The 23,894-nt window shown below is 34.1% G+C and overlaps 2 protein-coding genes across 5 annotated transcripts in view; both read left to right on the forward strand.

Moving 5' to 3' along the window:
• Positions 1-2,048, forward strand: part of LOC140434054 (uncharacterized) — a 37,712-nt gene extending 35,664 nt beyond the window's left edge. For all 4 annotated transcript variants that reach the window (XM_072522054.1, XM_072522051.1, XM_072522053.1 and 1 more), the window contains one exon: positions 569-2,048. In XM_072522054.1, the coding sequence (XP_072378155.1) occupies positions 569-802 (234 nt within the window). In that variant the 3' untranslated portion in view covers positions 803-2,048. The remainder of the gene's footprint in view (positions 1-568) is intronic.
• Positions 2,049-6,218: 4,170 nt separating this feature from the next.
• On the forward strand, positions 6,219-23,528 carry LOC140434056 (clarin-2). The gene is made up of 4 exons (XM_072522055.1): positions 6,219-7,054; positions 21,350-21,538; positions 22,437-22,572; positions 23,281-23,528. The coding sequence occupies exons 1-4, from the start codon at positions 6,835-6,837 to the stop codon at positions 23,411-23,413; spliced, it is 678 nt and encodes a 225-aa protein (XP_072378156.1). The 5' UTR covers positions 6,219-6,834; the 3' UTR covers positions 23,414-23,528.
• The last annotated feature ends 366 nt before the right edge of the window (positions 23,529-23,894 follow it).

A 23,894-nucleotide genomic window follows, 5' to 3' on the forward strand; every position in this document is an offset into this window, starting at 1 on the left:
AGTTTTTTGTTAGGTTATGTTAGGTTAAGTTCAGCGACAGTTACTTTCGAACGATGATAGTTGCTAAAACGTTTCCTCTAGAAGTGAAGCCTCTTGAAAACATAAAACACTTGTTTTTAGATCATCTTAACGCAAAACCGTAGAAGCTAATACTCATTTTCCGACTTTTACCATGTATTTGAACAGTTCGCGAACTGTGTGTTGAATTATGATAACCAATTAATGCCATACTCATCATTTTGTTACGTGAGCAGATAAAAAAGCTATTAACACTAAGCCTCAGTTTGTGCCTTTATCGTTTAGAATGAATTTATAGTTTTTAGAGAATATTTTACGTATTATATAAAGAGAAATGGTTGAAAAATCTTTATTTATTTACATAATTGGGCACAGTTATTAACAGGGGAATCTATCTGGTCAATTGTACGTGACTTTTAATTTTTAAACCTCAGTATTAGTAATACAAGAGTAATTCATTTAAACGCAATATCTCTGTAGTAGTATAAACCAAACCCCGTTTATTACAACTGAATTTTTTAAACACTACAACAAAATCTGTCCCTTTTAGGTATTCGATGACGTGGCCGTCGAGCTCACCATGGCTCTGCTCCAGTATTTCAACTCCAAACCGCCAGAGGAACAACTCTTCAGGTGCTTGAAGGCGCTAGCTAAGTTCGTCCAAGTATCCACGCAAGAAGTGCCCCAACTTATCCAGATGATCGGTCCCGATCCAAGAAGTTTTAAGGGTACCAGCGAAAGGATCGATGTCCTAGTTGACCAAATCGCCGCAAAATTGCGGTAGATGTTTTGTTTGCTCCGTTTTATTTATTTATTTATTTCAAAGTTTATTATTAATGTTAACGCAGTGTCACGGGTGCTGGATAAGGTCTATTATGCAAATTAATGGATGAAACAAAATTTACTCGTCTAAAATGTGTCTCATAAGTTGATTCAAAGTTTTTGTTATTATCTCCTAAAACTCCTATTTCTGTAATCATACAACGTTTTCTGGGTTTATAGGTAGCTGTGAAGATTCATTTCCTTCTTACGTTTCGTTTATAGCTGCTGCATATGGTATCAAACATTAGTCTTAACTTTTGGTTGCTCACTAATATGGAATAATATGCTCACCAATATGGAACAATATAATTTTGAAAGTATAATATTCTTGTAGCTTGTGCGAGACTTTTGGTTACAGATTTAACAAAAGATCTGTTTATCTCTGTGCATTTATGGAAATTATATCAGTTTTTCTGCATATCTTAAGGATATATATGTGGGCATTCTTAGAAGGACTATTAAGTCACACTCTTTTTATTTCTTAAAGACACTTCTCTGTCTTCCACATCAAAGACGGATGACGTTACACTACCACACACTAAATAATCCCACGAAAATTTGTACAATATTGCAAGAAATTAAAATTATCAACTATGACATCAAGTAACAAGAAGAAAAATATATGATTCATTCTCTCTCCATATTAGTACAGACCTTCCACGATGTTTTGTTTTGTTTAGTTTTTGATTCTCAACAATCGGTAACAGCCACAATTATTTGGTGTAAATCGCAACGAAAATTATTAATACTCTTCCAGTTTATTCCATATATTTACTAAGTAAAAGTTGTTCTTAACCTTGTTGCAAGATATTTTGCCTTTTTATCCAATTTTTAATAGTTCTCAAAAGTTTGTGGCGAAGTTCGGTCTGTTTAAGATCATATAACCTCAAAAAATTTCGCCGTGACGTCACACCAAGATGACGCACGGTACCTATTGTTAGTAAGTGCCCTTGAATTTTGTGGTGACTGTAATTTAGAAAACAAATATATATCTGTGATTTGTCTTATCAATTTGTCATTAAAAATAACAATTAACGGCTATAGATAAATTTGCTTTGGAAATTTGTTGCATTTGACTCCTCTCTAGTAGTTGTCGCTCTTTTTTTTAATACGGTTATGTTTTTGGAAATTTTTGGTATGTTGTTTTTTACCTTTTTACAGGAGAATCGTTTTGTAATCAGTTATATCTAATAAAGCCAATGATATTATATGTTTTTTATTTATTGTGTAGTTAAAAGAACGAGTATATCATAAAAAAAAAAACAACTGGGGAGTATATTGTAAAAAACTATAAAATAAATTGAGAATTGACGACGACACTGTCATAACTACAGTTCGTTAAGAATGTGTACATCAATTTAGGTACAGAGTTTGGAGACGTAATTACAGACGTAATTTGGAGAGTCTCTTATAGAAGATCTTTTTGTTGACAAATCAACGTTTCTTATCAATGTTTCAAATCTCTTAAAACTCAACATTTAAAGGTTTGTATCACAAATAAGTCAAAAGAATTAATCCATCAGATATCTAGTACTTGAAAAATCAATTAAAATTCAGTAATATTTAAAATTTTGAAACAGGAGATCAGAAAGTCAAAATGACTTATTCCACCAATTATCTAGAACTTAAAAATCACTTTCATTTACAACAATATTTACAGTTTTGTAACAGAAAGTCAAAAGGAAATCCATTTTAAGAATTAACTATTTGCTGCCATAGTGATTGACGATTATTTTCTTGTGAGTATACCAGTGATTTCATATATAATTTTCAGAAATAAAAATTTAAGGTATTACATCGGCTGTTCTAGGCGGCCACACACTCAATCTGCCAATCCAACGATGAGGAAATTGCCGATTTAGATAGTTCCGTTCTATTAAAGGATAATACGGCGAAGCTCCATCCCACATGAACCACATATCTCTTCTTTGATTAAGTGGAAAATCTTCTAGATCGTCGAAAAGTGCAGTTTGTAGAAACTCTAAATACGAGTTACCATTCAAAGTTGCTGGTAATTCATAAGAACCCAACAAATTATCTCCAACTGTGGCTGTTTCTATAGTTAAATACTCCTCTACGTATAATGTAGCCTCGTCAGTAAAAAGTTTTTTTTAATAAAATTAAAATTTTGATTTTTTTTATTTATCATCCACAATGTTTTTGGGCAATGGTTAAGGATAATGTCGGTCAAAGGAATGGCATCTTCAAACTTAAAGACGTAAGAAAATTAGCAAAAGAAAAATTTAATAAAATCGGTATTGAAGAATGCACAAATCTATAATTGATTTTATAGTCACTAATAGAAAAATCCACCCAAAGCAAATTCTAGATATCCGAACTTTAAACTCAGCAGACGCAGGGAGTGAACACAAGCTAGTACTAGCAAAGATAAGAATGAGAATAACACCAAAACATTTTCTACAGGAAATCACCGAGAAAAAATTCTATGTATAATCATTGTGTAACGACTCTACAAGAGAAATGTACCAAAGGAGGCTAGCACAGAAGATACAGCTGAAACAAATAGACGACATCGAAGATATAAACGCGAGCTGGGAGAAAATTAAAAACAACATTGAAGAAGCTGCAACAGAAGCTCTAGGAAAACGAAAAGTCATACTGAACAAAAGAAACAACAATACACCATGGTTCAGAAAAGAAATAAAAGAGAAACGAGAGGCCTACACGAAGTACAAAACATTAAATACCCCAAACTCGCGAAACACCTATAGAAGAATACGAAATGAAACAAAGCAGTTGGTAAGAAGAAGAAAAAATGAACAGTGGGAACAGTTTACAAAAAGGATAGAGAGCGACTTCTACGGTACAAAAACAAATATGTATGGAGATTCATAATAAACCAACGGAAAGACATGACAAAATTGACGGAATACAATAACATACCAGCAAACTAATGGGAAAGATACCTGACGGAACTGTTTAAAGCAAAAGAAAATAATAATCAACACCTTAACGTACCTGAAATAAGACACTAAATAGAAATCAGTTTTCAGAAAGTAGAAATAGCCATAAATTATCTCAAAAATAGAAAGTCACCAGGACCAAACGGAATAACCAACGAGGTTCTAAAACATGGAGGAGAAAGTATAACCCTAGAGATGACAAAACTTATACAAAAACTAATATTGCAAGATACCAGACGCATGGAGAAACAGCATAATGATACCAATGTTCAAGAAAGGAGATAAAGAAGATCCCAACAATTATAGATGTATAAATCTACTGAACATCGCACTTAAGCTTACCACAAAAGTCCTAACCAACAAAATCAATAAAATAACTTTTTGAGATGAACAACAAGGATTCAGATCCGGAAGATCCTGCGTAGACGTCGCAGGATCTTTCGGATCTGAAATTTTGAATTTGTACTAAGACAAATCACAGAAAAGGTCATCGAGTACAATAAACCAGCATGTTCTATAGACTGACAAAGGGTTTCGATCTCATCCAAGTCGAAGACGTCTTACACCGACTGTATAAAAGAAAGCTACCAATCAATATTATACAAACCATCGAAAACATCTACTTCCATAATCGAATACAGGCAAAGATAAATGGAAACTAACACAGTGTATACCAGTACAAAACGGAGTCAGACAGGGTGACTCGTTAAGCCCACTTCTCTTTAATATAATAATGGACGAAATAATACAAGCAATGCGTAAAGGTCATAACTACAGAATGGAGAACAAAGAAATCCAAATATGTTATGCAGACGGCGTCGCATTAATCGCCGAGACAGAAGACGAGCTCCAAAGATGACCACACATCTTCAATACAACAGCCAAATGAATACAATATGATAATATCAGCAGAAAGAACCAAATGTATGACAACATCTAAATACCCACAATGATGTAAAATCGAAATTGATGGAAAAATAATAAACCAGGAAGCAAGGTTTAGATATCTGGGAATAGATATAACTAGTTACGGAGATGTTGAAGAAAAAGTACGACAAAAAAGGTTAAAAGCAAGTAAAGCGGCGAGATCTCTTAATGACACAATCTGGAAGAACAAACACCTAAGACAAGGTACAAAAACAAGAATCTATAAAGCAGCAATTAGACCTATATTAACATACACGACGGAGACAAGACCTAACACGTCTAAAACGGGACGACTACTAGAAAAAACAGAGATGAAAATACTCCGACGAATATCAGGGAAAAGTCTGTTGGATAGGGAGAGAAGCGAAAACATAAGAAGAGCATGCAATATAGAAGACATAAATGGATGGGTGACAAAACGGATACAGGAGTGGAACGAACACATTAATAGAATGGCAGAGGATAGGATGGTACGAATAGCACGAGATAAGTCACCAAATGGACGAAGAAGTATTGGCAGACCAAGAAAACGATGGTGCGACAATTTAAACAATTTAGGAGGCTAATATTGAAGAAGAAACAGGCTTTAAAGCCTACATACAAGAAGGAAGGAAAAGAAGAAGGTATTGAAGAATAAAAAAAAAACGGTGCAATCATGTTATAAAGATAGAAGATGAATATTTTGAAAGAGAAATATAAACTGATCTATATTCGGAAATTACTCCTATCGTCATTAATCTTGGGGACTATTCGAGTAACAGTGACTGTGAGTCTTCTTCTGACGAAGACATATGAATATAGGTTGTTATATTTAACTAGAACTGTTCTACGTAACTTATGTACCAATTGTATCTACCGTTGGGCGTGCTCAAAGTATCATAATGCGCTCCCTTGGTTCTTCATATTTGGCGACTACTGTAAGGTGTGCAGTACCTACACTTCCTGCCAAGTACAAGAATATGTCAGATAGTTTTAAAGTACTGGGTACAATTAGTTAAATTTCTAAATAAAACTCTTGAAAATTATAGTGGAAGTGAGGATTTTCTGGGGTACATTGAAATAACAAACGCCATGTTTCGTTCGATATCAACGACTTCATCTTTATTTCAATAAGCAATATTGGCAACACGCCATACATTGAGTGTTTACAAAAGTTATACAAAGATGGCGCTACATATATTAAAATACCCTTTTTTGATACATCACAACAAAAACACCCTGTAACTCTGTAAGGAGCCACATTTTATTTAAGTTTTGTGATTATATGCATAAGTGATTTGGTTTAAAGCTTACTATTTTGAGCCCAGGAATCAACAGTTAAAATATTTCGAATTATTAATGAAACACCCTGTATACGTACATTTTTTATTTTATTATTTTTCAATTTACCTCTGAAAACAAAATAATCTTAGGCTGAGTCTAACCCTGTCTCCGCTCTAATTTATTTTATTAAGGTACCACCTGTTGCAAACCGCGAGTCCGGCACTGCCCCGTCTACCTGTTACCGTCGACCGAGTCACGTAAAGGTGCAAATAGTAATAATAAATGCAAACGTACTTCGGTGTGACCAGCATAACTTTCATTGCTGAAATCGTAATCCTAAAACCTCCACCCAGTCGCTTGAAGATTCCTGGCAGTACCGTTTTATCTGTGGTGGTATAGTGAACCGTCTATAAAGTGATCAGAATTTTTGATAAGTGTTCAATAATCGTGTATATATTTCATCAAATATGTGGAACAGGAAATATGGTACTTAATGATCCAGCACCGACCTACAGAAAACATGAAAACCGAAGATATTGTGTTTATTGGTGATTTTAACGTCAGATGAAGACAGGTACTGCCGTATTTTCCAGGATATAAGGTTGGATGAGTTTCTATACGCACAAGCCTCTATAAAAGTGGATATTTTAGTGAACTTCCTATCGTGGTCAGTTTAAATAAGATCAGTGACATTAATAGTGTTTTATAAAAGTTCGTGTAGCTATAAATAAACTTATTGAACAAATTTGTAAATATTTCTTAGTGATTGCAGTGTTAAATTAAAGCAGGAATTGAATTAACGGGCATAAAAAAACACCGACCTAATCTGTGGGTTATTAAAAGAAAATTTTTCAAAATTGTGAAATAACTATGCCATAAAATGAATTATTTCAAAAGGGGAATGGTATTTATCACGTTTTTCGTGGCTTGCATCTCCATGGCTCTGTTAGTGGCTAGTTTAGGGACAAAACACTGGGTAAGTGCTAGGGCCAAAAGGATCAAGAATCCTCTAGAAAGTGACGGTAAGATTAACTTTGGATTGTTCGACGGGAAAAAGGAATTGAATGTAGCTTATGGATGGAGGACATACGATATCGATGGTGAGTAATTTTCAGGAAGTTTGTTATTATCGATCAAGGTGAGATTTTTTATTAGGGTCAAGTATGTAATGTTAATTTTGAATTACAATGGACATTGGTCATTTATTATTTAAAAGAATAATTGTATACATAAATAGCAGCATTATTATCCAAGTAAAGTATATTTCACGAATTTATAACTATTTTGGATTAGTTATGAAAGCTTTGACCTAAATGGTCCGCTGTGTTGAGATAGTTAATAATTAATTAGTAGTAAATAGTAAAGTAGATTCTTCTTTCTCTTTATAAGCAATTCTGCTTGTTCATTGGCGGATTAATACATCTATGGATGATTATCACTCCATCTTTTGCGCGGTCGTCCGACACTTCTTCTGCCGATTGGTGACTTATCTCTTGCTATTTTAACGACACGGGTCTCCTCTATTCTGCTTATGTGGTTATTCCATTCTTTTGTCTATTTCGTGTTCATTTATACACTACCTTACATTTTCTTCTAATGCCTTGACTTCTTTTTCGATCTCTCAGCATATTTCCTGTAATTCTTCTCAGTACGCTCATCTCTGCCGTTTCCAGCAGCCTTTACGTTGTAGCTGTGTTGAGTCTTGTTTCTGAGGCATATGTCATTATTGGTCTTACACTGGCTTTATAAATTCTTGATTTCATCTCAGTGTTAATGTGTCTGTTTCGCCATATAGTCTATTTGTTTTTTGTACTTAATCTCTCACTTCTTTGTCCAGGTCTCCATAGCTAGACAGTATATTTCGTAGGTATTTTATTTTCATTACTTACGTTCAATACTGCATTACATCAATTTCTATTTTACATCTGGTTGGTTCTTTCGTTCTTTGTTGACTACAATTGTTTTAGTTTCCTGAGATGAGATATTAAATTCTTTTGCTCTTATGTTAAATTTGTGGGCCAGTCTTTGCAGACTATCTTCATTTTGGGCTATCAATATTGCGTCGTCTGTGTAACAGAGTATTTTTATTTCTTTGTTTCCCATTCTGTATCCTCTTACTTTGTTAACGCTTTTAATGATTTTATCCATGATTAAATTGAAGAGCATGGGACTCAAAGAGTCCCCTTGTCTTATTCCGCAGCCTATTTCTATAGATTATGTAAGTTGTCCTTCTATTCTGACTTCCATTTTGTTGTTTTGGTAGACTGATGTTTTCGATAGTTTGTATAATATTTAAGTGAACTTCTCTACTATACAGAAGATTGATTACATCTTTGAGTCTTACTCTGTCAAACGCTTTCTTTAGGTCAATCAGACACAGAAATGCTCGTCTATTATACTCTAGTGATTTCTAAGTAATTTGCTTTATACCTCTGTAGTTTTCTGGCTATTTTTTATCTCCTTTTTTGAATAGTAGAATTAGTTCGCTCGTTCTCCATTCTTTCGGTATTTTATTGTGTTTTATAATTTTATTAATTAATGTTGTTAATTGTTCTGTCATTGCTGTTCCACAATATTTCAGTAATTCGTTTGGTATCCCGTCTTTACCTGCTGCTTTTCTGTTCTTCAGATTTTCAAGTATTTTCCGAACTTCCTGTACATTTATATTAAGTTCTACATTTGTGAAACACGGGCGTTAAAATCACCCATAATGATTATATATTCATCATTTAGGGCTATATATATATACAGATTGAACGAATTTAAAACGGAACATACGAAATCAATGTATTTCGGCTCAACTCCGCTCTAGGTGGTTGGCCAACAAAAGGTTGTCAAATAATTATATTATAAAAATCCAATACTTCAGCGGGCTGCTGGATTCTGAATTCTTTCAAGAACAAGTTAAAACTCCACCCAAATAGGTTGCCTAGAATCACTGAAAAAACTAGATTACACAAGCAGTTATTATGCTGTCAAACCACTTATCGCTTCCTTATAGTACAAGAGATAGAGCCGAAATTTTGAACTGATCAGTAATATGACATTTCTCTATTGGAACATATTCATTGTAACTGGGTTAAGACTTTGCCTTACAGGCGGACGCCCCTCGTGGTACAGGGGGTGGCTATACAGGGATGAAGTTGTCATTTTTTTTTCGGAAAAATTAACGATCGATAATATGGCTGAAAATTTGCCCAGAGGTATATTTAAGAAAAAAATGTGATTTGTAAAGTAAATATGACTTTAGTTTGAAAAAAAAAACATTATCGTAATATCATTTTAAAACTACAAAATATTCTATAAAAGATTCAGACGATGACGTAGAGTTTTATCAAATGTTTTAGAAAAGTTTTTCTAATTTTTTTTTTCTTATCGGAAAAATCGTTTAAAAATTTTTGGAAAAAAATCATGGTATAACTGACAGAAAATCGAAAGGATTCTACAAATTAGATTTTACCTCAAAAAATTACGAAAATTTTCATTTACGGAAATTTTTTTGGAAAATTTTGAGGAAAACTCTACTTGACGCTTTTCAGAATAGTAACAGAAGTGAGCATACAAATTTTCAAATCAATCGGTATAAAAATATCATAATAAAATCAGTTTGAAAATTGTTACCGAGACCTAAAATGCGCAGGCAAGTGGTACATTTGATCCCGTTTTATGGCTCCCTGTAACAACCCAGCTATCCGCTCTTTTCGATTTAGAGTTTTTAGGGGCTAAATAATGAGCCATGAAAATGGCGGACATATTACTTATCGTTAATTTTTCCCCAAAAAATTGCAATTTCACCCCTGTCCGCCACCCCTTATGTATCCACTCTCGCGTCCGCCCTTTGGGATTTCGTCTAGTTATACCAAGATCTTACTCTGGGCAAATTTTCAGCCATATTATCGATCGTTAATTTTTCCGAAAAAAATGACAACTTCATCCCTGTATAGCCAAACCCTGTACCACGAGGGGCGTCCGCCCGTAAGGCAAAGTCTTAACCCAGTTACAATGAATATATTCCAATAGAGAAATGTCTTATTACTGATCAGTTCAAAATTTCGGCTCTATCTCTCCGACTATTAGGCAAGCTCCTCTTTCCTTTAAAGGAGACAGAGAGTTGAACGATATTTTATACAATGTCTATCACCGGGTATGGATTTATTTTTGTCCAAGTTTTATATTGGTCCACTATTTCAAATGCAGTTCAAACAGACATATATTAAATTGTATGTTCCGTTTTAAATTCGTTCAATCTGTATATATATATATATATATATATATATATATATATATATATATATATATATAATATATAATATATATATATGTATATATATATTATATATATATATATATATATATATATATATATATATATATATATATATATATATATATATATAACAAGCGAGTCTTCTACAGCTGGTGCCCGAATCCTAATTTCCAACGTTTTCTGTCGAAGCAATCTTCAGTTGTTAAATCTCTGGCGGTCATTGCATCGTCGACATCGTCTCTCCAGGATCGTCTTGGTCTACCTCGTTTTCTTCTAGTTGGCGGAGTCCATTTTTCTATTTTTTTTGGCCATCTATTTTCAGGCATTCTCTGAAGGTGTCCATACCAGCTAAGTCTTTTGGCTTCGATTGTGTCTATTATGTCTAGATCGATTTCCATTTCTCTCCGAATATCTTCGTTTCTCACCCTATCAAGTCGTTCATTTCCAAGGCCTTAATTTTTGATTTGTTTCTTTGGTTTATTTCCCAGAGTTCGGCGCCGTACAGCCCAATACTTTCTATTATTGTTTTATAGATTCTTCTTTTATTTTCTTTTGTTATTTTTTTATTCCATAATAGTCCGTGTAGCTGTCTGGTGGCTGATCTTGCTTGGCCAATCCTGGAGTGTATTTCTTCGCTACAGGTTCTTAGGGTCTCTCATTTATTTTCTGTGTACTAACAGGGCGACTCCTTCTTTGGCTCTGGTTTCTTTCGCAACACCACTGTAAATCATTAGATAGTCATCTAGCATAATTTGACCCTTTACTTTTTTCTTCGTCTTTTGTAGTCCACATGTCTATATTTTTTTCTACAGGCTCTTTTGTAATTTCCTGCTCTCTTGGTTTAGAGACTTCAATACTACTACTATCAGTAGGGTGCTAACCTGGCTGTAGACCCCCTCCTCCTTAATCCGGACTTGGGACCGGCAATAGTTTTGTCGAGATACTCGATCCATAAACAAAACTGCAGGCGGAGTTTCAATTTGAAGTGAATTCGTGCAATAAAAATAGCATAAACTTCCAAGTGAACTTGAAGACTGTAGTGTTAAATGTACATGACGCTCTGTTATATTAACACCACACTAGTACTGTTTGAAGTATAGTTTTTAAGTGTTCAGCCATGACGGTAGTTAACTTACCAAATGTAAACTCGAAGCTATTCATCAACTACTAAACGACTCAATATCAAAAATTTTATCTGACTATTGGCAAAAAGCCATGTCATAGATGAAGAAAAATTCTGGAAACTCGATATGATACTAGAACAAACAACAAACATTTCTACATCAACATACATTTTTCTATACATACTCTGCTAGACATAGGCATTCCTTAAATTCCTCCATTCTTTACGATTTTGTGGTCTTTGTTGCCAATTTTTGGTGATACGCCTGATGTCGTCAGCCCAACGTGTAGGTGGTCTTCTTCTACTACGATTGTCTGCTTTTGGCCTCCAATTTGTAATTTTCCTCGTCCAGCGTGAGCCGTGCATTCTCGCTACATGGCCTGCCCAGTTCTATTTCAGTTCCGTTATGCGTTCTGCGCAGCATCAGCAATACTCGTCCTTCTTCGCAGATCTTCGTTTATTATTCGGTCCTACAACGTCACTCCCAGCATAGACCGTTCCATTCGTCTCTGCGCCACTCCCAATTTCGAAGCCTTAGTCTTGGCTGGAGTCATAGTTTATATGACTCCCCGCCATAGGTCATGATCGGTAATACTTTTCTTTTGAGGCTAATTGGTATGTTGGCCGCATTTCGACCGATTTCGCATGTCTGGTTATCCCTGCCGATTTTTATTTTATGACCCAAATAGGTATATTTCTCCACCAGTTTTACCACTTTGTCTTGAATGGTTAAATGGTTGTTGGGAACCATATTTGTCATAAAATTAGTTTTGAACAAGTTCATTCTGAGACCCACCTTCGAACATGCAAAGTCCAATTCATTTAACAAATTTATATGTCACTAACCTAATGAAGAGCTTGTATAGTGGTTCAACAGGCTAATAGGTTTATAATTTTCTATGTCTGTTCTATCTCTTTTTTTATGTAAAAGGATGGTTATAGCATTGTTCCATTATTTGGGCACCTCTCTTTGCTGCAAAAATAGATTAAACACTTTCCTTAATTTATTTACTGATAGTAGTTAGAAACTGATCTAGTTTCAAGGCCGATCTGATAGAATATATGCCCTGATTTCAGTGTTTTCAAAGATTCACCTCTCTTTCTAACTTCGCTGATACCTATGACACCCTGATGACATACCTGATACCTAATTTTATTCATTTCAGTTTCCATTTCTGTGAATCTCTCCTCGGACAGTAGACTTCTGGCATTGTATGTACTAATGTAAAGAGTTATGAGGTTTTTGGGTTTCCGTATAGTCAGTTTTTTGTCCCCTCCAGAATGCTTGAGACAGACTAAGATATCAATATAAAATTTGGATGCGTCCTACTCACCTGGGATAAATCTGTATTTGTTTTAAACTCTGACATCGCGGCTTTAAGGGGTAGATTAGATTAGATTTAGAGAGGTGGCTTTTTGGCCTATTCCACTGCGACCTTTTCAGATCTATTGTGGTCCTCAAGTCCTAGATGTAAGATATGACTTAAAATAAACATTAGATATCTTTAGTATAGCTGTTTATTCAAGAATACATAACACATGTGTATCAATAACTTCTAACCTAAGTGTTGCGGCTGCTACCGACACTACCGACAGGCGCCTAGATGACAACTGTCCTAACAGGTAACTGTCATTACCATTACCTTTTAGGACTTCAGCCACCTTTACATATGGCATTTATATAACACATATTAAATCTCCCCCTTTTTACAAATTCAGTTTTAAAGGTGGTTTAACAACTCTACCTGATTTAGTTCTATAATTATCTGCTTGTTCAGTGACATTATTTTGTATGTCAGTAGAGGTAGGCAACTCTGCCTCTGTTGTCTGTGTTGAGGATGAGGGTTCTTGATCTAAATCTACATCACTTGTATTCGTAAGTATTATAGTTGGTTGTGACTTAAATCTATTTAGGGATTCTCTAATATCTACTCTATTGCGACGGACAATATTTTTATGCTCATCTCTCAAGATATAAGACCTTGGGGCCTCATGCTGCGATACTATTTGGGGTGGTTCCCACCTCTTTTGACATTGATTGTACATAACAACACCTGTCTCAGGTTCTAACTACTCTAAATCCTTAACACCTTGGTTATAGTCTCTGACATACACATTTCTCCTTTTACTTAATTTTCCTTTCACATTTATGCATAAAGCTGGTTTTAACATATCTTGATCAATAGGTAATTTGGTTCTACAGTGTCTACTCATTAAGAGCTGTGAAGGAGTATAACCAATGTGTTTAAGGGGTGAATTCCTATATTGTAATAATGCTGATTCAACATCAGACCTATCATCAATAGACTTTTTAACAATACTCTTAGCAATTGCTACACCTTTCTCAGCAAGCCCATTTGACCGCGGATAATTGGGACTTCTAAACTTAATTTGAAAATTCCATTCTGTAGCAAAGTTTTTAAAATGATAGCTATTGAAAGGAACATTATCACAGCATATATAAGCTGGTGAAAGATGTATAGCAAGCATTGACTTTAAAACTTTAATGACAGAAAAAACAGATTTGTCTTTTATAGAGTGAAGCTCTATCCAGTTTGAAAAAGAATCATAAGCTACTAGATAACTTGTACCATAACATGTGAAAATGTCAATGCCAATTCTTTCCCATGGATATTCTGGTAAAGGGTATGGACATAATGTTTCCCTGGCCAGTAAAAAACCTTTTTTCTTTAATACTGGTCAGAATACAAAGAACATAGTTTATTGGTATAGATTAGATTAGATTAAGAGAGACGGCCTTTCAGCCTATTCCACTGCGACCTTTTCAGATTTATTGTGGTCCTCTAGTCCTAGATAACATTCTCTAGCCTGACCCTTTTTATAAAGTCTAGTAGCTTCGAGACTGTACCTTCCATGTAGCTATTTGCCGGTGGATTTTCTTCTCCTAATGCAAAGAACCGCACATTTGCCAGACTGTCACACTGACATAAAATGTGCTCTGCTGTTTCTTCTTCGAGGTGACAGAATCTGTACAGGTCATCATCTGATAATCCCATCAGCTTCAAGTGTCTATTCAGTTTATAGTGCCCTGTTAGAAGACCTACTATTAAGGGGTATATTGGCATTAAAACACCATGCCTGTCAGATGGGTTGGTGAGTGTTCGCAGTATCACAGCCGATTAAATAAACTTGATTGCCGCCTGCGACTTTGTGGTACCGCACCAGTCAGGAATTGTATTCCTCAGCCACGGGCCACAAATGACACAGCTGACCAGTGTCATGTCCTTAGCTGATCCGCGGATTCTTATTTGGCTAAACCTTATTCGTACCTCTCCTGCATATCTGCAGGAATTTCCCTATCAGCCATTGGGAAATGCCGTGTCGGAGTTGAGAACTCCCCCGCCCAGTCTGTCTTCTACAGAGTACTGAAGAACCTCTATTTAGTTCAGAGTCCCTCCTTTACGCAAGCTGAAACCGGCACGGTCTTAAGTAATGCTAATAAACTTACATATTATGAAAAAATAAGTACTCACTAAAAAATTTCATAAAATACCGGTTACTCATGCAATAACCTGAATTTAAACGAAGTGCATAGTTTTGGCATCGAAATATAAAAATAACGGGGGTCAAATTTACGACCTAAAAGTATGCCAAAGTTATTAACACGACGACACCTTAAAACACTTTAATAATTTTCACCTTTTAAGTATCCTACATTTGCCATCAGTCGATAAAAATAGTAAATGTGAATTCCATCGAAAAACTTGTTTCTTGTGCAATCACTTGCATCATCGGAGGAATTGTTAATTGTAAAGTTGTTTCTATATTAACTACAGTAGATTAAATATAAAAAGTTTTGTGTTATTAATATGAAATATGTGGATATACGAGGTGTTTCAGGTATTTCGCATAATATAGCCGGATTTGAATTTTGAAAATTTGCACGTCTGCATAATGGACTATGATTTTTCTGACGGGTATTCTCAAGTTATATTATTCTCAATCCATAAAAAATGGGTACCAAACATAATCACAATAAAAAGTATATGTACCAGAGTCATTTATCTTATTTTTAAATTAAACCCAAGATACAAACTTAAAATTATACAGGCTTACGCACCAACTACGAGCCACCTAGATGAGGAAGTTGATCAATTTTATGAAGATATCAGAGCAGCTATACAAACTTCAAAAACACATTACACATTGATAATTGGAGATTTTAACGTCAAATTGGGATTCAAACAAGATGATGCAGAATCTGCTATGGGAAACTTTGGATTTGGTGAGAGAAATGAGAGAGGTAACAGGCTTCTTGACTTCTTACATCAGGAAAATCTCTTTGTGATGAACTCATTCTTCGGAAAGAAACCCCAACGTAAGTGGACATGGAAGAGTCCGAACCAAAGAACAAAAAATGAGATTCATAATATCAAATCGGAAAGATATTGTTCAGGATGTAACAATATTGAATAAATTTTCAACAGGGAGCGACCATAGAATAATTAGAGCAAAAACTACTTTTAACACTGAAGTTGAAAGAACAAAAATAATCCTCAAAAAGAAAAGTGGAAGGTGGCTGTTCCCAGAAGATATAACACTTTACGAAGAAAATATTAAGACTAGTTTGGATACACACGACTTAGAGAATATCAGCATCAATGAAATGAACAATAATATTACTCAAATATTGAAAGAAGCTGAAAAGAAATACTGTCCTCGTCCTGAAAACAATAACAAAAAATTAAGCCACAACACAAAACATCTTCTAGAGGAAAGAGGAAAACTTAGGGAAAATCAGGATCATAACCAAAATGAACTAAGAATTTTGAATAAAAAAATTAAAAAGAAGTTAGAAAAGGTCTGAGACGATACAATACGATGGAAATAACTAGAGTAATAGAAGAAGAAGAAAACAAAAGCTTGAAAGTACTCAGACAGAGCATGTCCATTGGAAGAAAAAACGTCCACAAATTAAGAAATGAACAGGGGCAAATCATTGAGGATAGAGTTCAAATTATAAACACGATAGAGAGTTTTTATAGACAACTATACAAAGAACAGCAATGTAACCGGAGTGGATCATTACCAAAGATAATCAATCAGGGATCTGAAATTTTACCGGACGTAACACCCAATGAAGTTCGAAGGTCAGTGCAAGAAATGAAAAACAATAAGTCCCCCGGAGGCGATGAAATAGTGGCAGATGCCTTGAAAGTGGCTGGAAAAAGATTATGGCAGGTCCTTGCCAAACTATTCACTAGATGTTTGCAGGAAGCAATAACACCAACACAGTGGTATAACGCAGAAATTATCATACTTCATAAAAAAGGGGATGCTACCGACTTCAGGAATTACAGGCCCATAAGTCTACTTTCACATATTTATAAACTATTTACAAAAATAATTACGAAACGACTAGAAAATAAATTGGAATTTTATCAGCCCATAGAACGGGCGGGTTTTAGAAAAGGCTATGGAACAAACGATCACCTACTGGTAATAAAAAATCTTATAGAAAAATGCACTGAATATAATAAACCACTAGTTTTAATATTTGTCGACTATGAAAAGGCATTCGACACCGCAAATCAACAAAAAATGTTGGAAGCCTTGACAGAATTCCGAATTAACTATCGGTATATAAATATAATTAAACACATATACCAAAACGCAACAGCCAGTGTTAGAGTCGGTGATCGTCAAACCCAGAAATTCCCGATACAACGTGGAGTACGCCAGGGGGACACCATATCGCCGAAACTGTTCACTACGCTTTTGGAATATATATGTAAAAGGGCAAAACTGACCGACAAGGGCATAAACATAAACGGAGAAAAGCTTAACCATCTAAGGTTTGCAGATGATATTGTACTAATAGCTGATAGGATAGATGAGGCCAAAGAACTTTTAAATCAGCTCTACCTTTCCTCGCTAGAAGGGGGATTGAAAATAAATATATCTAAAACCCAGATGATTACAAATCTTGTAGTCAGCGAAGATATATGTGTAGGAACAAGATACATAGACCAGGTAACGGCGTATAAATACCTAGGTCATGAGATTCGCATAGGAAAAGATAACCAAACCGTTGAGCTTCTCCGTCGTATAAGACTGACTTGGGCAGCCTTCGGCAAGCTGAACCATATTTTCAAATCGTCTGATATACCAATATGCCTTAAAAGAAAAACGTTTAATCAGTGTGTTTTGCCAGTGTTAACTTAGGGCGTGTCAAAAAATGTATTAATATATGTCTGAATTATTAATATGAATGAGTCAGATAAAATTAAATTAATAGAATTTTTCAACAAGTAACAAAAAACAAAATTTGTTTAATTTATTAATGTTTTATATTTTGAGAATGATTTCCGAAGTGAAAATCGAAAGTTCTGCTGTATTTGGTTCCACCTGTAATTGATTGTACGCATTTAAAAAATCTAACTTGCTGAACTGTTTCCCTCATTACAACGCTGTAAATAGATCTTCAACTCTGTGAATGGGGTGATTAACATTTTGCAAAAAATTATTTATTGTAACTTCGTAGTTAGCACAAACCCTGACATCTATTCCATTAGCTTGGTCCACTGGTACTAACGGTGTTCCCCAGTTTGCATTGGGCACTTGCTCTATCACTTTACTTTCTTTTAATTTCTCTCTTTAATCTCTTTAACTACTTTTTCCCTAAATGCAAAGGGTATCGGAACTGGTTTCCGAAAAATAGGTGTAGTTCCTTCTTCAATTTCTAATTTAATCTTTTCATATTTAAATATCCCTAAATCATTCTTAAATAAATTTGTAAACTTATTTATAATATCTTCTGTAGTAGATTTTTGACAAACTGTATTCAATATCAAGCTAATCCTACTTACCTTACTGTCGCTTAAATAGACATTTGGACCCTTCAAACTTAAACCAAAATCATACCAAATATCACGGCCTAATAAACATTTTGTAGCCCCCTCAACAATTAAAAGAATGGATTCTGTTCCCTATTATTTATCTTAACAAGTAATCTAATTTGTCATTTTGGAGTAACTACCGAGCTATGATAAACTTTTACATAATGGTAGTTGGTTGTATATTGACCTGAAGAAACTTTTCTTTATATATATATATATATATATATATATATATATGGTTTCAGTTGTTTTCCGGGTTTGACTCCGCGTTAAATATTTTTGGTTTTTAGAAACTGTAACATCATGTGTTTTTAGCCTGTAACATCAAGACGAAGCAGAATCTGACTTGACAATGGCAAGTGTGACCTTGCCGAAACGTCGTCAAAACAATGGTTTTTCTAAAAACCAAAAATATTTAACGCGGAGTCAAACCCGGAAAACAACTGAAACCACATATAGCTCCCGCGGAAATTTCAAATTCAATATATATATATATATATATATATATATATATATATATATATATATATATATATATATATAAATATATTATATGGTAAACAAGAGTAACAAGACAGCTCTGTCCCAGTATCAACCTCAAACGTTATGGGTATATCATTAAGTAATACGTGCATTTTGATTGGCTCTAACAAATCATTTTCTAAACTAAAAATATCAACTATAAAAATCCAATGTTTGGACCTACGGCTCTTTATTTGGCTGAATACAAAATTTTTTGTCCATTTTTGTTTTGCAAGCCTTAACAATATGCCCTTTCTTTTTACAGTTCTTACGTGTATAACTTTTAAATTTACAATTTTTAAAATCGTGATTATCTTTATTACAATGAAAACATAGTCTTCTTCTTCTAATGGCGCTACAACCCTTTGCGAGTCTTGGCCTGCTTAACAATGTTCTTCCATTCTGCCCTGTCGGATACTTTCCTTCGCCACTGCCTGATGTTCATGGTTTTAAGATCCCTCTCTACGTCGTCTATCCATCTTTCACGGGGCCTTCCTCTTGTTCTGTTTCCTTGGGGCTTCCATCTCTGGACTACTTTTACAGCTCGATTATCTGGCATTTTTCTAGGTGACCAAGCCAGTTTAGTCTTTGTGACTTTACAAATCTGACAATATCTGCGCTCTGCATTAGTTCATCCAGCTCGTGGTTAATTTTAATTCTCCACGAACCATCGCTGCATTGGGTTGCTCCAAATATTTTCCTTACTATTTTGCGCTCAAATATTCTCAGTTGATTTTCATCAGTGATTGAGAGGGTCCACGTTTCACATCCATATGTGACCACTGGTCTAATTATTACTGTTTTGTAGATTCTAAGCTTAGACTCACGATTCAGTAACTTACTTTTCATTAAGTCTTTGTATGCATAAAAGCACTTATTACCGCTAAGAATCCGTGCTTGTATTTCTTGACTGATGTTGTTGTTTTGTGCTAGGTGTGTTGATGTTGTTGCTAGGTATGGAAAAGTGGAGGCATATTTGTAGGTATGGTTGTCTACCTTCAGATTCTCATGTTGATTCGATTTTGTGCACTCCATATATTTTGTTTTACTTTCAAATGAAAACATAGTACATTATTAGAATTTACCTTCATATTTGTCTTTCTATTATACTCTGAACTTGCCTTAAAATATCCTTGCTTCACGTCAGTATGCCTTCGTACACTTGCATTATTCTCACCATAGTTGATATCAATCTCTCTAGCTTCCCTCATAGAAGCTTCTTTTGACACAGCGATTTCAAGCAGCTCTTTCAACTCCTTCCTATTGGGCCTTGTCTTATCCCTACAACAATGTTTTCCTGGACTTTTTATAATAGATTTGTGCCGAAGTCGCACTCTGCTGCCACATTTTTAACTTTAATAAACCAATCATTGATTGACTCCTGACCTTGTTTCAATGAATCAAACTTTATTCTTCGTCTATATATAGAAACTCTGGGTTTAAATTGACTAGCCAGTAATCTAATTATTTCGTTGTAGCTTTTATCTTTTGGCTTAGCCGGTGAACATAAATTTTTCAAAATGTTATAGATATCTTCACTTAAGACAGTTAACAATACGGCTACCTTTCCATAAGGTTCAATTTAAATTTGCCAACAATTACTGCTTCAATCTTTCTTCGAACACTTCGAAATCATCGTCCTGCTTAAAGCCTGCTAGGGCTGAAAACCGGTCGCCAATTTATGTTGTAAGGAGGCACGAGGAGGAGCAGAAAACAAATAGGCTCTAAATTAGCATTTGGCACTTTATTATTAAATTGTAAAATAGAAAACTGACTACGATCTAAGCTTCTACCAAGTACAATATGTACGTAATCAGCCTGTATAAGATTTATTCAGCTTTTTTTTCTTTACTGGCCTAATAATATCGGTAATTTAAGATTGTTTACTGGACATTGTACAGTGCAAACCACAATTCTGAATAAACTTCTAAACCACTGTTAAGAACCTTTTACGGTTGATGTATTTTTTAATAAAAAAAATTCGTTCGGTTTCCATACTTTTTATTTTATTTTTTGAACTCGCGCAATTGATATAATAATGTACACCATAAATAATTAAAGCACAGTTTTACGATTAATTATGTATCAACATTAATTGACAAAGACTATTTAGTGCATATTTTTCCGAAGCATATTTATTAAAGCCACTTCTACTAAGTGTGTAGAGATGTCTTTGTTATTTATTGTATACACTCATTAAATTTTGGTCACACACACAATTTTCTGTTTCTAACTCTTAAACCGTGTACTCGGTGTGATGTAACAAGGTGTCTATTGTCAAGACGCTGCACGCATTACTAATTAGCTGCTTATTATTAGTCGGTTCACACTTTAACGTTTCTTTTATACGATTGATTGCCGAAAATTAATGGTTTATAATAAATAGATTATAATATCGTTCGAAAGTGTATATTTTTAACTCAATTCTTTTTAATAGTATAATGAAATGGGATTAGCTACCACGAGTACATAGCTACAGTGTGATAATTTGAAATTATCTTCATTTCCGTAAATAATATCGTAGACAAATATTTTTTCAATGGGGAGACTTTCATGAATATTTTTAAACTTCAAAGTACAGTCCTCTAGCTCTATATAATTATTGTAATTTACTTTTTTTCAGTTATTGAGCTGTTAAAGTACGAACCAGAATTTTTATCATACGGCTTTTGGCTTGGAACAACTGTAGCAGTTTGTGCGGGCTTGTTTTTCTCAGGACTGAGTGCCCTTTTCGCCGCCATTAACACGGCCACCACAACTTACAGATGCTTAACCAAAGTGACGGGATTGTATTTTTGGAACTTCCTAGCAGGTAGGATATATTATAGATAATTCTTACATACCATACTATAACAGCCACTCATTTTCATTTAGGTATTTAATATTCATATAGATATAGAATTTGTTTAAGCTTTTGTTTTGCATTTGGGTGTAATCACTGTATATATCCGTCATCAATATCAGTTGATACGTTTCAGTTATTTGCCATTTTCAATAAGTACATGTTTGTGTGCAACAACCCTTCTATGTTGATATTGATGTGTTTGTCCAATATATGTTGAATTGCAGTCTACAATTTATTTTATAAATAAAATCCGGTTGATGAACTTTATTAACATTATGTTCCAATTTTGAAAAATATTTTTGAGATGTTTTTGACGATTTATGTCCAAAATTGATATAATTTGGCAACATTTTCGACATTTGTCCAGAGAATCCATTAATGTGTAGTACGGATATATATTGTTTGTCTGAATTAGTGACATTACTTTTATTATTGATAGTTATGATTTGGGTTTAATACCAATCCAAGAAAAACATTCCTGAAAAAAAGTTACCTATTTCTTGTGAGTCGAAGTTTTTAACACATTATGTTTGTTAATGGATGAGCCATTAACTTTGAAAAGTTTGTCTCTATCAAAATTTTTGAAAAAAAAATGACTCTCAAAAAATATGAAGGTTTGACCTGTGGTACCTTTACAAAATTTGTCTAAAATTTTACGTAGACTTTAAAAATGCAATAATATATAAGATGTTCTATTTAAAATAACAAAGTAGCTACCCACTTCCGGTACAACATAATTTATATATATTTGAGCCAAATTCTGAGTGAATATCAATAACTTGAATGTAGGAATTTTATTTGAACTTTTTTTGAAACTTGAAAATTTTGATTTTTGTAGCTTTAAATTTACTCCACACTGTTTTAGTTGTCAGCGACGTGATAGCTATTTGTCTGTGGACGGCGCAGTTCTTTTTGAATGTACAGTACAGCGTGCTTTCCAGAGAAGACAGGGACAATGAATGGACCTCGGAAAATATGGCAGAACTCGGGTATTCTTTCTGGTGAGTATATTTTTGATTTAACCGATTCCCATTTTATCTTTAATGTGTGTTCACAGACAGTTAAAGGAATTTTGAAATCAATCGGACAAGTTTTATTTGCAAAACCTTTTCCAGCGTTTCTTTCTTCCCAATCGTCTGTGTACATTAGTATTTGTGTACAAGACTAATTCTTTTGATACTGCTCCTCTTGGGACTTTTCCTTCTACAGCTATGTTGAAGATAGTGGTTGAATTGAAGTGGCTAAATTTTTGAATGTTGCATTATCATTTTTGTTAATCTGCTCAGCTTTGACGGGATCTCTTGGTTTTACATTGCCTCTTTGTTTGAAATAGATCGAACTGAAAACCACAATCGTTTGTCTACTTTAGATCAAATTCAGAATCATAAAATTCTCGTGCCACGCCAAAAAAAAGAAAACAAATAACTTACAGTGTATCTCGAACGAATTATATGTACCGAATTTGTTGTTGATCCACTTTTTCTAACTTGTATTCACTTAGGCGATTTTCCTTTCTAGTTGCTACTCATATATTTCTAATTTGATCGATTTTGGTTTTACATTCTGTGTAGAATCATTGTTTGCTTCTTTTATCTCGTTTTGTCAAAGAAAACATAACTATTAATAAACTACAACATAACTATATTGATATAGTTTATTAATAGTTATATTAATAATTATATACATAACTATATTGTGTTTTTGTTTAGGTTCGTCGTCGGAGCAGCTGTAGTATCGTTTACAAATATCATTCTAATCTTGATCGCAAATACAGAGAGAGAAGTGGAGACAGTCATACCAGTTTTAGAGGAAAAAGCCAACGGAGCCATTATGTTGTATTAGTATGTAGTGTATAAGCTATTGTAAATATTGTCAAATTGTTTTTATATAAATATTAATTTTGTATGGAGTTTTAGTATATTCCACCTTAAATTATTTATAAATAAAAGTCTTCGCATTGAAATATTCTAACTCATTTCATTTTTTCCCAATAAAAACTATTATGCAACATTATGACAGCAAGTGTAATCATTGTTGCCTATATTCAGGATTTATTTCATGCAGTTCTTTAAGGCTATTTATCAGAAAGATTTTACATGACTGGAATAATACTAACGAATTGGCTTATGTTAATAGTTCTAGAAAACCCAAAAATATCTCATACAAAGAACTGCAGCGAACTCCGTGAAAGCTAAAACGGAAATGGAATTTACACATGGATTTGACACTAGAAAAGCCTTATATCATAATTTGATACATATGAGCCATACATGTTCCTACCGGAAAATGCCGATTTTTGCCCATTAATGCCTTCTTCTTTAAA

This window comes from Diabrotica undecimpunctata, chromosome 2, assembly GCF_040954645.1.
Source record: "Diabrotica undecimpunctata isolate CICGRU chromosome 2, icDiaUnde3, whole genome shotgun sequence".
Classification (NCBI taxonomy): Eukaryota; Metazoa; Arthropoda; class Insecta; order Coleoptera; family Chrysomelidae; genus Diabrotica; species Diabrotica undecimpunctata.

Coding starts and splice junctions, on each gene's coding strand:
- LOC140434056 (XM_072522055.1), top strand. CDS start 6,835: ATGAATTATTTCAAAAGGGGAATGGTATTTATCACGTTTTTCGTGGCT. Junction 7,055..21,349: donor GAGGACATACGATATCGATG/GTGAGTAATTTT, acceptor ACTTTTTTTCAG/TTATTGAGCTGTTAAAGTAC. Junction 21,539..22,436: donor TTTTTGGAACTTCCTAGCAG/GTAGGATATATT, acceptor ACACTGTTTTAG/TTGTCAGCGACGTGATAGCT.